Here is a 14,838-nt window from a genome sequence, read left to right on the forward strand (position 1 = left end):
CAACAACAACAACATCAAATACTTAGCAAGAAAGTACAAAAAATATTTTTAAAAAACTCTTACCTTGACAAGTTATGTAGTAAATATAAATAACACAATTAATTTAATGTATGCTCTCAAGTCTTCGTTCCCTGACATAGAGAATAAGTGTCACCTCAAATAATTGGCCATCTCATTTAGATGAGATAAGACTTGGTTTCAGAAATTTTTTCCAAAGATTTTGTCGTTCTTGTTTGGCACTACGATTCATGGTAGGCCTCTGAAGAAGAGGTCTGGACTTTGCCCTATTTTGCACTGTCCTCTTGATCTCTTGCCATGTTCAAGTCCACTGTGGTGGTCACTGGGTAAGACATCTCATCTCTTTCTTTAGCTGACCTCTACCCTTCCTAGGATGATGACTGTCTCCAAGAAATAGTATATATCTAAAACATCTTTTTGTTTCAGTTGTAAGTAAAGCATATTTCTTTAATAGTGGTTCAGTAATAAATGTCCTCAAAATGCAAAACTTAACTTTCTATGCAGGAAAGAACCACTGAGTTAATAAAGCCTAAGCACTCTCTATAGAATGAGGAAACTAAAACACTAAACAGCTAGTGGTCAAATTAGTTAGACAAACTATCCTCAATTATAGTTCTACTTAAAAAGACTCCACAACTTAATGCATCCCTTTTTTTTTCTAACAGATTTTCTGAGCTCCCTCCACAGATGTGTGCTTAGGCTGGCAGAATAGCCTCAAAGGCAAGGTTACTTGGCTCATCAGCAAAAGTGGGGGAGCAGGCCAATAGTGTAATCCACTCTGTTCTTACCGGTGGCCCGGGTGGGCCTCTGGGTCCCATCGTGCCATCTTTTCCAGTGAAACCCTATTGGGAAAATATGGAATTCATTTGAGATTAATGAAATAATGAACAAATGAAATTATTCTAATCAGACTGTATAGAGTGAAGAGAGGGATTTTGCACAATTTGCTCTTTGGTTTGCCACCTTTTCACTATGAAGACAGATAAGCAAAAACATGCTCCCTAATCCTAGAGGTAAGCAGTTCAAATCCACCAGATGCTCTCTACTGGAGAAGGAGGGATATTCTTCTGTACCAGTCAGATCTGATTTGACAGTACACACACACACACACACAGCCCCCTCAAAAAAACCATGTTCCCTAGTTTAACTTATGCTTTTATGATGTAATTAATCTATATTTAAAAATAAAAACATTTTAAAGGGTTTGCATTAGTCTTTCTCCAAAGGAGACGAATACTTTGGTGAAGATATTGGGCTTTCTAAGTCTGTAAAGGGCAAAAGCCTTTCTACTGAAAAGTCAATGTTACAAGTTCTCCCAGGAAAGATGTCAGGGAAGTGGGATCAACGTAATGTTGCTGAGAAAGCACATAGTATCACAAAATACGGAAGACAGGCTGACCACAAGATTAGAAGACTCCCTTCCCTATGTCCTAATCAACTGCTAGATCAAAGAGGATTGTTTATGTCTCCAGAAATAAACCCAGTTGCTGTCCAGTCAAATTCACATTCCTTGTGACCCCCATTGTGACCAAAAGCAGTGAGCCCCACAGAGTTTCCCCAGCTGTCATTTGTAAAGAAGCAGGTCACCAGGCCCTTCTTCCTCAGCTCCTCTAGGTGGGTTCTTTTCAGTAAGTAATCAAGCAGTTAACCCTTTGTTTCATCCAGTGACTCCTATTTATGTCTCTTCTCCTGATGTACTTTTTCCAAATGAAAAAAGATTCAGAGCTCTCTTATCTGCCCTCTGCTCAAAAGACAAGAAATTCTCGATCCCCCAAAGTAAACAGCTGTTTTCTCTATGTCACATAGAATGGCTCAACTGCATCAGTGTTGGGTTGACTGGGAGGGACAGACCAGCCCCAGGAGCAGAGCACATCTCCACGTGGTGTTGGCTCATATATGCCAATTTTTTTTTTGTATTGTGCCAACTGACCTCTGTTTGGAATGAGTCATCCTGCTACTCAACAGCAGAGCCCTGAAATCCAGCTGAGGATTTCTGACTCAAGTCGTTTTTTTGTATCACTGTTGCATTCCTCAGTCAAAGGAGAATTTTATCTCATTTTCTACAAAGAATGAGTACGATAATTTCATCCCTATTCTTAAATTTTAGCAATCCTTGGGATCACTGAGATTACTGCTTAGTTTCTCATTAGCCACTGACTTTACAATGGAAAAGATGTTATTTTTTTTTTTTAAGTTGCCATGGAAAATATTCCAGGGAGGTGGGTGGGGGACCAATAACTCAGATTTCAGACTGTTTTCTGAAATATCTAGCTCTCCCAAATAAAAACAGACTTCCACATCATCTGATGTAACATTGACACTGTTTCTGCAACCCACTTAAGACACCAAATGCTTTGAAGTATAGCTTAGATAGTTTGATGGATTTCTTCCATCTAATTTTTTTCAATAAGACATTTTTTTTGAATTGTTGAGGTAAGTTAAATTTCTGACTAATCACTTTGTAGACATCCTAATAACTTTCTCATCAAATATATTCTTTTAGAAGAAACCTAAATCGGTATAGTGTGGTTGTTGTTGTTATGTGCCATCGAGTTGGAATAAACTCACAGCTGACCCTCCAGTTTTCAAATGCACTAAATAGCGTGGGAGAAGACTGCTTATCATTCTCTCACAGAGCAGTTGGTAAGATATGCACAAAGCCTTTAGGTGAGCAATGCAATCCCTTATTACTGTGCCAAGAGAGTTCCCTCAAGATCATAACTGGGTGATTTCATTCTGATGTCCTTAGAAGGACCACCCAATGCCACCATCTGCAGAACTTTGTGCTATAATTTTATTTTCTTCTTTATGTTTAAAGTTGCAGTAGTGATTGCCACTACTTATGTCTTTTGTTACCTTCTTATAGTTTGCAAAGCTCTGCCTCACATTTCTAAAAATTATTGACATAAAAGACAATCCATGTATTCTTGTCCTTCCAACTCCACTGTGGTATCATGTCTTCCTTCCTCATCATGATCCTTCAGCTTGTTCTTCTGGGCTCCTTCTCTTATCTTCCCTTGGGTTCATATTTATTGTTTTCTTTTTTTCCCTCCTTCAAGATAAAATCTCCTTATCCAAATCTCTCAAACATTCCAAACTTGTTTATTCTCCAGCAGTTTTTGCAGCCTATTTTCAGGATTAGTAATATGTAAACTGAGTGTGCTAGACTATGAAGGAATAGCTGGGAAGAGAAAAGATGGATGAATGTTTCCCTGAAAAGTTTCCTTGCCTCCATCCCAGGAGACTCAGGAAAAAACACCACAAAGTTAGATTTACAGGTTAGAATTTAAGGGTGGAAAACACAGCCTCTTTTGTTCCCACACTTTTCAGAGCAAGAGCCATGATGATGATGAAAATGTATGCTGTTGGAAGTAGATTTGCAACCCAGCATTATCTACACAGAGCATTATTATCAGGAGTAATTGCAGCATGTGAGTCAGCCTTCAGCATTTCATGATTGCCATGTTCTTTGTTTTCTAATTGAAAAGAGTGGCTTGCTACCTCTGTATTATCACTGTTGACCTCTGTTATAAAATAAAAATTCAAAAAAGTATAAAAGAATAAATAACCAAATGCACACACATGTAAATGCATCCACACACTCATTGCCACCTGATCAATTCTAATTCATAGCCACCCTCTAAAACAGAGAATTGTCAAAGCTGTAATCTGTTTGGAAGCAAATTGCCAAATTTTTTGGCCAGTAGTCAGTTGTACCTCTTACTGGCACATAGAATCACCATGAGTTTAAATCAACTTGATGGCAACTAACAATTATATATATGGTTACCACTCTCCATGTTTCAGACTCCAAGAAAATACAAAGGTTTTCTTTCAAAACAAAAATAGACAGGTAAACAAATAAAATTCACTGACATTCATCCAGTACTATCTGGAAAAATATTTGTTCTATCTCAAGGGCTCATCTCTTCTGGGTAAAGTTTACTAATGTTAACAGATCAATGTGTTTAGTGTGGTAGTTACATCTAAGCCTTATGCGACCCGGCTGCTTGTTATGCTTTTTCTTGATTGTTAATTTAGGAAACAAATTAAACTCAGAAAGTTGTCTAACCCATGCTGAGATGTCATTAGGTGTTTTTTGTTTTTAAGTAGCTCTAACATCTCTAGCTTCTTTTCATTAAAACATTCATACTCTCCTAAATAAAAGCAGACTCATAAAAAATATTTTAATATTAGGACTAAAAACTGTTTGCTGGGATTTTTTTTTCATTACTTCTAATTAGCAAAATTTCTTTTCTAGTCTTCTTTTCTAAATTTTAAAAAGAAACCTCTTAATAAAATCAAAATTTGAAGACTTCCATAAAGCCCTACCATTTTGTTTTGTAAACATTAAGATTGTAAGGATGTTGGGAAGTTTGTTAGTGTCTGACCATGAAGTCAGAACTAACTCGTAGCTGGCCCTTCAGTGGGTTTTCAGAGGCTGTAAATTGCACGGAAGGAGATTGTCCATCCTTCTACCATGGAGCAGCTGGTGGATTTAAACCAAGTACCTTTGGGTTGGCAGTGTGATTCCTTAGCACTAAGCCACCACAGCTCAAGTTCATTGATACTAACTTTTAAGCCTTCTTCAAGACATTCAAACTTTACACTCTAACCATGCAAACTGAATTGTGGGGAATCCTTAATTAGTATAAACAACCTGGTATTTCCTTCAAAAAAAAAAAAAAACCACAACTCACTCTGTCTCCTGGAGGTCCCATAGGTCCTGGTGGGCCAGGCAAGCCTGGAGTTCCCTATACAGAAGAAACAGATAAGTTAAATATTGCAAGTTCTCTCAAAGGAAATTTCAGATACTTGCTATGGGAAGGACAATGTTTCCTCCAAAATGTTACAGAAAAAATTTCACAAGAGGAGAGGGGAAACCAGAGGAAATGACCATGCCAGAAGGGTCAGTTGAGAGTAGATACCTCGATTGAGCAGAACAGACTTGAAGACTAAGATCAAGATGTAAAGATGAAAATAACATAGAGCACAGCTCAGACTTTGGCTTTGCTTATTAACCTGAGTTCACCTGGTCAGGCAATGTTTAAATACACATGACAAGTGGGACACAGTGAGAGGAGAAAGCAAGCAAGCTTTAAGATGAACTCACTGTTCGGCCTGGAAGTCCGGGGTCCCCAGCATCACCTTTCATCCCTTGGCGGCCCTGGAACAAGCATGAGGAGACCATGCTCAGACTTTGCACAGAGATTTGGTGAGAAGGGAAGACATGCGTCATTTATGGCATCTCCGTCACTTCATGAATCCAAACAAAACAAGGATGTTTTTGAAGTGAGATGAAGGACTATAAACCATTTCTTGAATGGGTGTTTGCCTTTTAAACTAAAAATGCTCTATTGCAATTTTCCTCCTTAATGTTATGTAATAATGTTATGAAGTTTGGCATAGCTATCTATCTACCATTGGAGAAAAGAATATAATTCAACAGAAGGATTTTCAGAGAAAAAAATTTGAAGAAAATATTTGTTCTTTAGACCATTAGTTTAGTACTGATTTGTCAGTATGATACTCAAGGAACAATTACAAGAAAACAACATAGCTGGGAGGTTTATAACTCATGCTTAAAGACAGAACCACAAAGGCAAAGCAGAATTTAAAACTGATAAAATTAATTTAGTAATTGCAGTGGTGAGAAAAAGGAGCCCAGGTGATGTAGTATCTTATGTGCTGAACTGCTAAATGCAATGTCACCAGTTCGGCAGCTGGAGTCTACATGTTGCTCCTGAGGAATAAAACGGCAGCCTCTTCCCACAAAGAGTCACAGGCTTGGAAACCAAATGGGGGGTCACCATGACTGCAACTCAATGGCAGTGGATCTGGGGTTTTTATTAATAGTGAAGAATGGTAAAAACCTCTAAAGCCACCTTTAAGACTGAAGAATTTAGAAGCAGATACATACAAACCTTATAAGCAACCTTGTTTCTTCACACACCTCATTTCTATCTATACCTGATCTTGAGTAATTTTTCTTTTCCTCTAACTGCCAAAACAATCCATCTGCCTTCTATTATGTCACTTCTAGATGGAATTTAGACTTAATTAAATGTACTTGCTAGTAAGTAGAGGAAATATATTAGTGATGGAACAAAATATAAATCTTCCAATAGAAAATGTTGTCTCTAACTTCAGGTTAGGATTTTGAACAAGTAGAAAACATTTCATTCAAATGTCACTTAAAAAGAAGGACTGTGGGGGTGGGATGAGGGAAATCGGAAGAATATGTTCGGGAAAACAATGTATTTGAATTTTTGTAAACAAACAAGTACAATAATAACTTTTAAAACCCACAAAGGTCTTTATAATATTTTTACCTAAAAAAAAGAAGGACCTAAGTCAACTAAAGCAAGCTTGCCTTCAGGTTATGAATATTACAAAAGTCTCCAGGGCCACCACAGATATATATATATATATATATATATATTTTAGAAACAAAATACTTCATCCTTCTCCCACACAGTTACTGGTGAGTTCACTGCAGACCTTTTTGCTTGGCCATCAAAGCCTTAACCACAATGGCTTTGCATCAGAGTTGAGTGGATGGCAGTGAGTTTTCATTTTGGAGTTTTATTTTATTTACATATGTGACATTATTATGATAATAGGAAGCCCTCCTAATTACCAAACTTGTTTTCTGAGAAAACATTTGAGTTTGGCAAAACATACTGGAAAATGTTTTCGTTAGCGCAATATTAATCTGCCATCTTCATTTAATACATAAAGTCTTTGTACTTACTTGTTCTCCCGGAATAGAGAGTCCGTTGGGTCCCTGGGGGCCTGGAGGACCTTGGGGACCCGGAGGACCTGTATCTCCACGAGGACCAGGGGGTCCCTAAAAATGCAGCAAGGAAAGAGAACCTCTAAGAAATAGAATACTCTTCCCATGTGAACATTCATACCACAATTTATCTTTATATTTCTAAAATACCAAACATGAGCTTTATAAAGTTTTAAGAATCTAGACATCTATAAAAGCACATTTAATACAATTCCCTTTTTTTATTTACTATTCATTTAAAAATAGTTGGAAAGTGCCTCAACTTTGCAACGAACCCTCAAATTTCCATGACTGTCTTACTAGAAGTAGACGTTTTTTAAAGAAGCAAAATATATAGAAAAGAGATCCATTTTCATTGGATTTTAACTGTGATAGGCTATTCCTGAGTCCTCCCTGATACAGTACTATTTCTGCAAATGGAGCATACATACAGATTGAGCTTTGAGGCATATTCTGATGGAAAGATCACAAACTTGGAGTCACACAGACCTAGAGTAGTAGCCTACTTTCACCCTTTTCTTCTTAAAGGTGATATTATGACAAACTATGCAACGGCTAGTCCAATTAATAATTTTGATGCCAACAGATCATTCTTTTACCTAAGGTGCATGAAACTTAAATTAGCTCGTTCAGATAGTCTCATTAGTAGAAATGTGAACAACTAGAGTTCCATAAGGAGATGAAAATGTAAATGTACTCTAAAATATACTTACGATTGCTCCATTGATACCTCTTTCACCTCTGGGGCCTTTGGCACCAGGCCCTCCCTAAAAATACATAGGAGGAGCACACGTTAATGGGACATAGGGAAGTGCGGAGATGTTAGCACATAGAAGTTGCTTCCAGAAACAGTGTATTCTCTAATCAGCATTTCTACAGATGCATGCAAATATTGAACTAAATATTTTATGTTATGCAAATACGAAGGTTAAAAAAAATTTGGTAGATTCTAATGACCTGAGTTTCACACCGTGAACTTTACTTATTATTAACAATTTGTAACCAAATTTTGGGTTTGTTGGAAAGTGAAAACATTATTTTAATATAGAAAAGTGAAAAATCCATCTGGGAATTAAGTACCTTTCAAGGAAAATTACATGCAGAAATAAAAGTGTTTTAATCTCTCAGAAACAGAGAATTTATACGTAACATAAGAAACTATGAGAGACCAATCAAAGAACGATGATTACAGTGGCATTCAATAATGGTAACTCACAAGCAAATTTTTTAAAATCCCTACTTTTCAAAACCAGCTAAATTACCATGTAATTATATGATTATAGGTTTAAGTCAAAGAAGTACTGTTAATAAAAAGATGATGATAATTCTAATGACATTTTGATTCTATATAGAAGGAGTTGGTTTGAAAATGGCCTGAAGTCAATTCTCATTAATCAAGTGTGTTAAAATTGAGAATTCCCAAGCTGTTGCTATGTCAGTTATTCCTTTTCTTGAAAGGAGAGAACAGTGGAACTTAGTACTGCCACTGCCAATCCACAAAATTGCCCAGACTGGATGTTGGGATTGACCAAATGAAGAGTTGCATATTGATCAATAGGAGCTCTAGTGGCCAAATGGCAAGGAGCAGTGCTGCCATACTAAAGGCACAAAGTTCAAGTTCACCAGTCATTCCATGGGAGGAAGATGGGCAACCTCCTCCCAAGTGATTTACTGGCTCTGAAAACCTATTGGAGAGTCAGCTATGAATCTATTACAACCCAACAGTGTACAAGAACAAAAACTTGTTGATCAATGGTGTCTATTGCTGTAAGTTTCCATTTTGCCTTGAATTTTCTTGACCACTCTCATTCCATGAATAGTCTACAGTCAAACTACTACAAAATCAAGCCTTTTACTCAGCCTTTTTGCTACATCACTTACACAAAATTATATTTGTTAGTCTTGAGATAAGGGAGCTCTGGTGGCCTAGTGGTAAGAAACTGTGCTGCAAGGCACACAATTCAAATCCACCAGCTGCTTCACAGGAAGATGGGCATTCTCCTCCTGTGTGATTAATTGCCTCTGAAAACAGGCTGGAGGGTCAGCTATGGGTCAGTTCCAACTCAACGGCACACAGCAGCAACCACAACAGTCTTGGCATATGTCTGCTATGTAAAATGCACACGTCCTAGGTTCTAAGAAAATGTCTGTTGGTCAGTCTCTCAACTGTGGTTCCCTACATCCACAAATACAAGAAAATTCCAGGAAGAAACCTCATTAAAGACAGGTAGCACCATCCCTTTGTGATAGGTGAGATGTGTCCAAACACCAAAACAAAATTTTCTTAGTGATTTATTCCCTTTCAGAATTCTAAACTTACTTCCACTATGGTCTGCAAATTAGCCTGCTCTGTCCTAGTCAGCAGCCAGCAAACTAGGAGCATTGTATGGATTTTATCCTGCCAAGAGGCCGGCAACCCCAAAGATTTTAAACAAAAATCAGGATTATGTCAGCTTTCTTACTGCAGGGCCTGGTGGTCCTGGTGGTCCCACACTGTCCTGGGTACACGTGCAAGCATTCGGAAGAGCGGGGCACTTTGCTTCATCTCTCTGAAATTTGAAAAAAAAATTTGCATATAAATTTATGGAAACATGACTTAGCAGGCCTCATCTTCATACATCTTAAATACACAGGCTCCAGAAATAAATGTGTTTCCCAACTTGAAGAAATAAATTCTAGATAATATTACAAATTGTCTTATGTTTAACTTGTTACATCTCTTTATGCCTCTAAATTATGTTTGTCTTAGGAATCCTCACATGGCCAAGCAATGTTTTTAAGACTGCTGGGAGCCCTGCAGTAATTTCCAGTTTTCTCTAAACCAGTGTTAGAGAAATAGTGTGTATATTACTTGGTCTCTTATGCCCATTTCATGCCGAGTAAAACCTAGGAGTCTTTCTATGTCTAGAAGGGCTTACCTAATCTGCAAACCAGTATCCAGCCTCTCTCCTCAATCCATTCCGTACCACATTCCCCCTGATCATTACTTGGCTCCAGCTCCACTGATCTACATTCTACTTAGAGCATACTCTTGCCTTAGATCTTTGTATTTTATACTTCCATGTCTTTGGACTAACCTTCTTCCAGTTATCCACATAATTGATTTCCTTATTGATTCATTATTGATCACTGTCCATTATTGATTTATCCATGCTTCTGCTTATCTCACTCCACTACTCAGGGCTGAGGATACCCACCACCTGCCCCGATTCACTACTCATCTTAAGTCTTTTCATTTCCTAAGATAGCATATACCTATTTGTTCATTATTTCTTTACCCTGTCTCCCACTTAAATATTCCATTTTTTCAGTGTTGTAACTTTAACTCTTAGCATAGCACTTTGCTTATAATAAACTCATTGGCACTGTGTTGATTCCAACTCATGCATGTGCTACAGAAAAGAACTGTTCTGTCTGGTTTTCTTGGCTCCAATCTTATTAGAAGCAGATTGCCAGAATTTTTTTTCCTAGTGGGTTTGTACTGTTAATAATTTATGTCACATAAGGACTTCCCTTGTTTGTAACACATGCTCAAATAAACATTGGTAGACTAAATAATGGCAGAAGGATGGGCAATCTCCTCTCATGCAATTTACTGCCTCTGAAAAACCACTGAAGGTCAGCTATGGGTCAGTTCCATTTCATCAGTGCTAAACAGACTAAATAATGCACAAAGATTTCTTGTGGTGCAATGAGTAAATTCTTGGTTACTAGTGGGAAATGCTCAGTCACTCTAAGGGGAAAAAGTGTGGCAGTTGCTTCCATAAAGATGACAGCTTCAGAAACTGCCTGAGGTGGCTCTGCTCTATTCTATAGAATTGCTATACACTACAGCCAACTCAGCAACAACAGATTTAGCATTCTGATATTTTTTTCAATGATACTCAGCCATCCTATGGATGTGTGTATTCTTCTCTTTCCCAAAGTTTCAAAGCCAGGACTAGAATTCAGCTTGTTTTGTACTATCCATCACACAAAATCTACTGGGGAAATCCATCATGTCCTACAGAAATGGCCTATAGAAATGTACTTGTGATCCAACCCATGTCTTTAATTACTCTATTTGCATCAAGAGCTGGACAATGACTAAGGATGACAGAAGAAGAATCGATGCCTTTGAGTTGTGGTGCTGGAGGAGAGTATTGAACATACCATGGACCTAGAGGAGAACAAATAGGTCTCTTGGGAAGGGTGAAACCAAGTTTCTCCTTGGAGGCTAGGATTTTAAAGCTCTGTCTCGTATACTTTGGGCACATGGTCAGGAGGAACCGGTCCTTGGAGAAGGACATTATGCTTAGAAGGGTGGATGGACAGTGCAGGAAAGACCTTGGATGAGATTATCTGACAGTAACTGGGGCAATAGGATCTTAGGTGTGTTGGAGTCAGTGAGACTGGCTCAGGGTAGAGCAGGGTTTACAGCTATTGTACATAGGATTGCAATGAGTCATGGGCTACTCGATGGCACACAAGAACAACAACCACCTAAAATATTAGCTAGGGAGCTCTGGTGGCCTCATAGGAAAGGAGTTATGTTATCAACCCAAAGGCAAGCAGTTCAAGTCCAACAATTGCTCTGAGAAAGATGGGCAATCACCTTCTATGTGATTTACAGCTTCCAAAAACCCACTGAAGGGTCAGTTATGGTTTGATTCCACCTCAACAGCAATAAGTAAGTGAAAATAATAGCTATCTAGAGAAGTAATGATATATTCTGTAAAATGACAATAATTACAAGCAATAAGGGGGATGTGTGCTTATCAAACATGCAAATTTGGAAGGACTTTTCTCCTTATGAGTAGTCATTTGACCATTGTGAAGCATTTCAGAAAATTATTTTGTTCATTCCCAGCTTGTGAGGGAGGTTTCAGAGCCAGCAGCATGAGCTAGGGTGGATGTTGGGAACACACATCGTATATCCCTTAGCCTCTTCCTGAAGATGTAGCTGCCGAGTGCTACTTCCTCTCCCAGACCATCTCACCACGGGTAATTATTCCTGGGGACCATTTACGCAATAACAGATTCCAATTCTGCTTTACTTACCCTAGAGGGAATATCACAGCATCTGTCTCTACTGGTCCACACCGGGCTGCAAACGATGTCAAAATTCTGGATTTGGAACTGTAAACAACCAACAGCATCATCAGCTAAAGATGCATGGAAAACATTTTATATGCAAGTGTCCTCATATTAACCTTTGCCAGCTTCTCACACAGATTTTCTCAAGGGTACAAACCCTAGAGAATACTGTGATCTTTATTTCATAAGGCAAGAAGTCAGGAACCCATGCCTAATAGAAAGACAGTCATGCAAAACACGTATGTAAAATTCCCACTGCTAACTCATTTCCTTGCTAAAATGAAGTGTTTCAATGAGATGAAGAATTTTAATTCTTCTAAAAAAATAATTTTAATTCTTCTTATTTAAATTATTTTTATTTTTTGGAAGCAGGAGTGGCATTCACTTCCTAAACAACATGGCTCCAGAAACTCTATGAACTTTGATAAATATTGATAGTTGTAGAGGGGCTTCAGGCCTTTTGTTCATAGAGTTGCTATAGGTCATGCTCGACTCAAAGACAATCAACAACAAGAACAAATGAATTTTTAACTACTTCTATTTATATCTACATCTAAGAGTATACTTATGTAGAAAAATAACAGTAAGTAAATTTTTATTTATTCTAAAATTGTTGTTTGGCTATTGTCATAGTGACATTTGATGCATAAGGACCCAATCTCTTATGACAGAGTAGAACTGCCCAATAGAGTAAACAGGTGGAGTGTGTTATAAATTGAATTGCTAATGAAAATTTGATGGGTTGAGCTCAGCAGCCTCTCTGCAGAAGAAGGAAGGGCAGTCTCTTCCTGTAAAAATTTACAACCTTGAAAACTAAATGAAGGGTTGGTTGCCAGGAGTTAGAATCAACTCAAGGCAGTGGATCTGGTTTGTCAGTTCATTTACTTTATGGAAGTGTATGACCAGATCTTTTTCTTACAGAGTCAATGGATGAGGTCAAACCACCAACCTTTTAGTTATCAGCCCAGAGATTGTACCACAAAGTGTCCTTATTCAAAAATTACTATGGAGTTTGGGGGAAATTATTGCCTAGGGGTTGACTGGTAACTTTTCTTATGGATTTCACTTTAACTCTTTAAATATAGCATATATACTCTTAAGGAATGAATTATGTCTCCTAAAACTACGTACTGAAACCCTAACTCCAGTACTTGTGAAAAATGACTATTTCAGAATAGGTATTTTCTTGTTATTTAATAAGATCATACCAGAGTAGGGTAGGTCCTAAATCTATTCACATATAAACAGTGTCTTATAAAAAGGATAAGATAGACTCTGAAACAGCAATGTGGGCATCATATGAAGGTCATCTCCAAGCCAAGGAATAACAAGGACTGACAGCAGTGACCAGAAGCCAGGATGAGAACTCACAAGGAGGAGTCTGAACAGTTAAGCCCCTGATTTGGACTGTTAGCCCCCAAAACTGAGGAAAATAACATATTCCTGTTTTTAAAAGATATCTTCCTGTGGCCTTTCTGCTATGGAGCACTAGCGAACACTGTTTATCTTGATACAGTTTAAAAATCAAAGTGAGAAGGGGCAGGAATAGAGGGATGAGGATGGGTTGGGGCAAAATCACAGGGTCTCACAATTTGGTGGGTGGAGGAAGAAGATAAAGGAAATGGGAAAGATTCCCCCAGGGACCTGAAAAGATGGGGTCATGGTGGACATATCCCAATGGTGATTAATTTTATAAAGCATAATGCATGAAAATGATTGTAGGAAACACAATGTGAATTAAGAACAATGTGAAACATAATGTATATGAACTTTGTAAGAAAACCAATAGAAAATAAAAATTTTAAAAATCAAACTCTTAATATAAATGAAAGTTATTTAGTCATTCTTGTAAAAAACTGATATGATCATACAAATTAAGCATCAAGTGTAATATTCAAAAGCCTCAATTTTAATCACAATTTATATTAAATTTGTACGACTTATTGCAAAATAAGGGGTGTGCTTTTGAATCTAGGAGGAGGTAATATGTCCTTGGAGGAAAGTGGAATTACATAAATCATGCTAGTTTAGTGGGGTGGGGGGGGACCAAGCTAGGAATGTTACCTAAAGATTAGCTTTGCTTTAAAAAAAGTGTGCTTATTGGCTTACATATTGTATGAACTTTTAAAAAAACCTGGAAGGATGAAAAGTTTAGATTTACAAACTGATGAGAGGGTACTGTCACTCCGTAGGCAGCTTATCTTGGCCTGGAAAGTGAGGAATACAGTCATTGGTGACCCTACAACACTGGCATTCCTAAGGCAGAGAGGCAAAGGCTGCTCCGCTGAGGAAAGGCTGCCTTTAATGATAGTCACAGCTCACAGACATGTGCACAAGCATGTCAGATCTTACTGCACAAAGCTGTACTAACTCAGAAGCATTATCTCTAGAGTAAAAGAGGAATTATTTTATACTTAACCAGTGATCCTGGCAGCCATCTGTGCTGCTCTCTCCAATGTGACCCTGCGTCACAATGACTATGCAAGGTTAACAATGTTACCTGGAGCCTTGACATTTTCTTTTGTGTCTAGCAGTAAACCAAGGGCTTCTGTTCTGCCAAGAGTCTATTTTTTCAATGTGCCTTTCCTAACATTTCACGCAGACCAAGAAATTTGATGATTAGAAACTCACTGAGTTGTTTAGAAAATACCACTTCAGTTGTAACTCAAAGCACCAAGAAAAGTGGAACAAATGTTACATACGGTGGCAGATCTTCTCTCTCCTTTAAGCAGCTTTCCTAGAATTTCATAACCATCTGTTGTGATATTTCCAGCTTCTTTGATGTCTTTCTCTATAATTTCATAACAGTCAATGTAGATTTTAACACTTTTTGAGGTCACGACAATATGAACCTAAAAAAGATGATTTGTTTCCATTATAAAGTTTCAAGGGGTTGGGGAAAGTGATGCAAAATTCAGATCACATATGCTTTATACAGGACTCAAATC

At 37.8% G+C, this 14,838-nt stretch overlaps 1 protein-coding gene across 1 annotated transcript in view; it reads right to left on the reverse strand.

The window, feature by feature from the left end:
* The window catches only part of COL12A1 (collagen, type XII, alpha 1), a 146,907-nt gene that overhangs the window by 19,451 nt on the left and 112,618 nt on the right, over positions 1–14,838 (reverse strand). The window contains exons 51-58 of the mRNA XM_006896968.1: positions 14,593–14,742; positions 11,855–11,932; positions 9,277–9,363; positions 7,528–7,581; positions 6,773–6,868; positions 5,132–5,185; positions 4,719–4,772; positions 807–860 (exon numbers count right to left, since the gene is read on the reverse strand). Of these exons, the coding sequence (XP_006897030.1) occupies positions 807–860; positions 4,719–4,772; positions 5,132–5,185; positions 6,773–6,868; positions 7,528–7,581; positions 9,277–9,363; positions 11,855–11,932; positions 14,593–14,742 (627 nt within the window). The remainder of the gene's footprint in view (positions 1–806; positions 861–4,718; positions 4,773–5,131; positions 5,186–6,772; positions 6,869–7,527; positions 7,582–9,276; positions 9,364–11,854; positions 11,933–14,592; positions 14,743–14,838) is intronic.

This window comes from Elephantulus edwardii, unplaced genomic scaffold (assembly GCF_000299155.1).
Source record: "Elephantulus edwardii isolate Elephantulus edwardi_28Jun2011 unplaced genomic scaffold, EleEdw1.0 scaffold00194, whole genome shotgun sequence".
In the NCBI taxonomy this organism is placed as follows: Eukaryota; Metazoa; Chordata; class Mammalia; order Macroscelidea; family Macroscelididae; genus Elephantulus; species Elephantulus edwardii.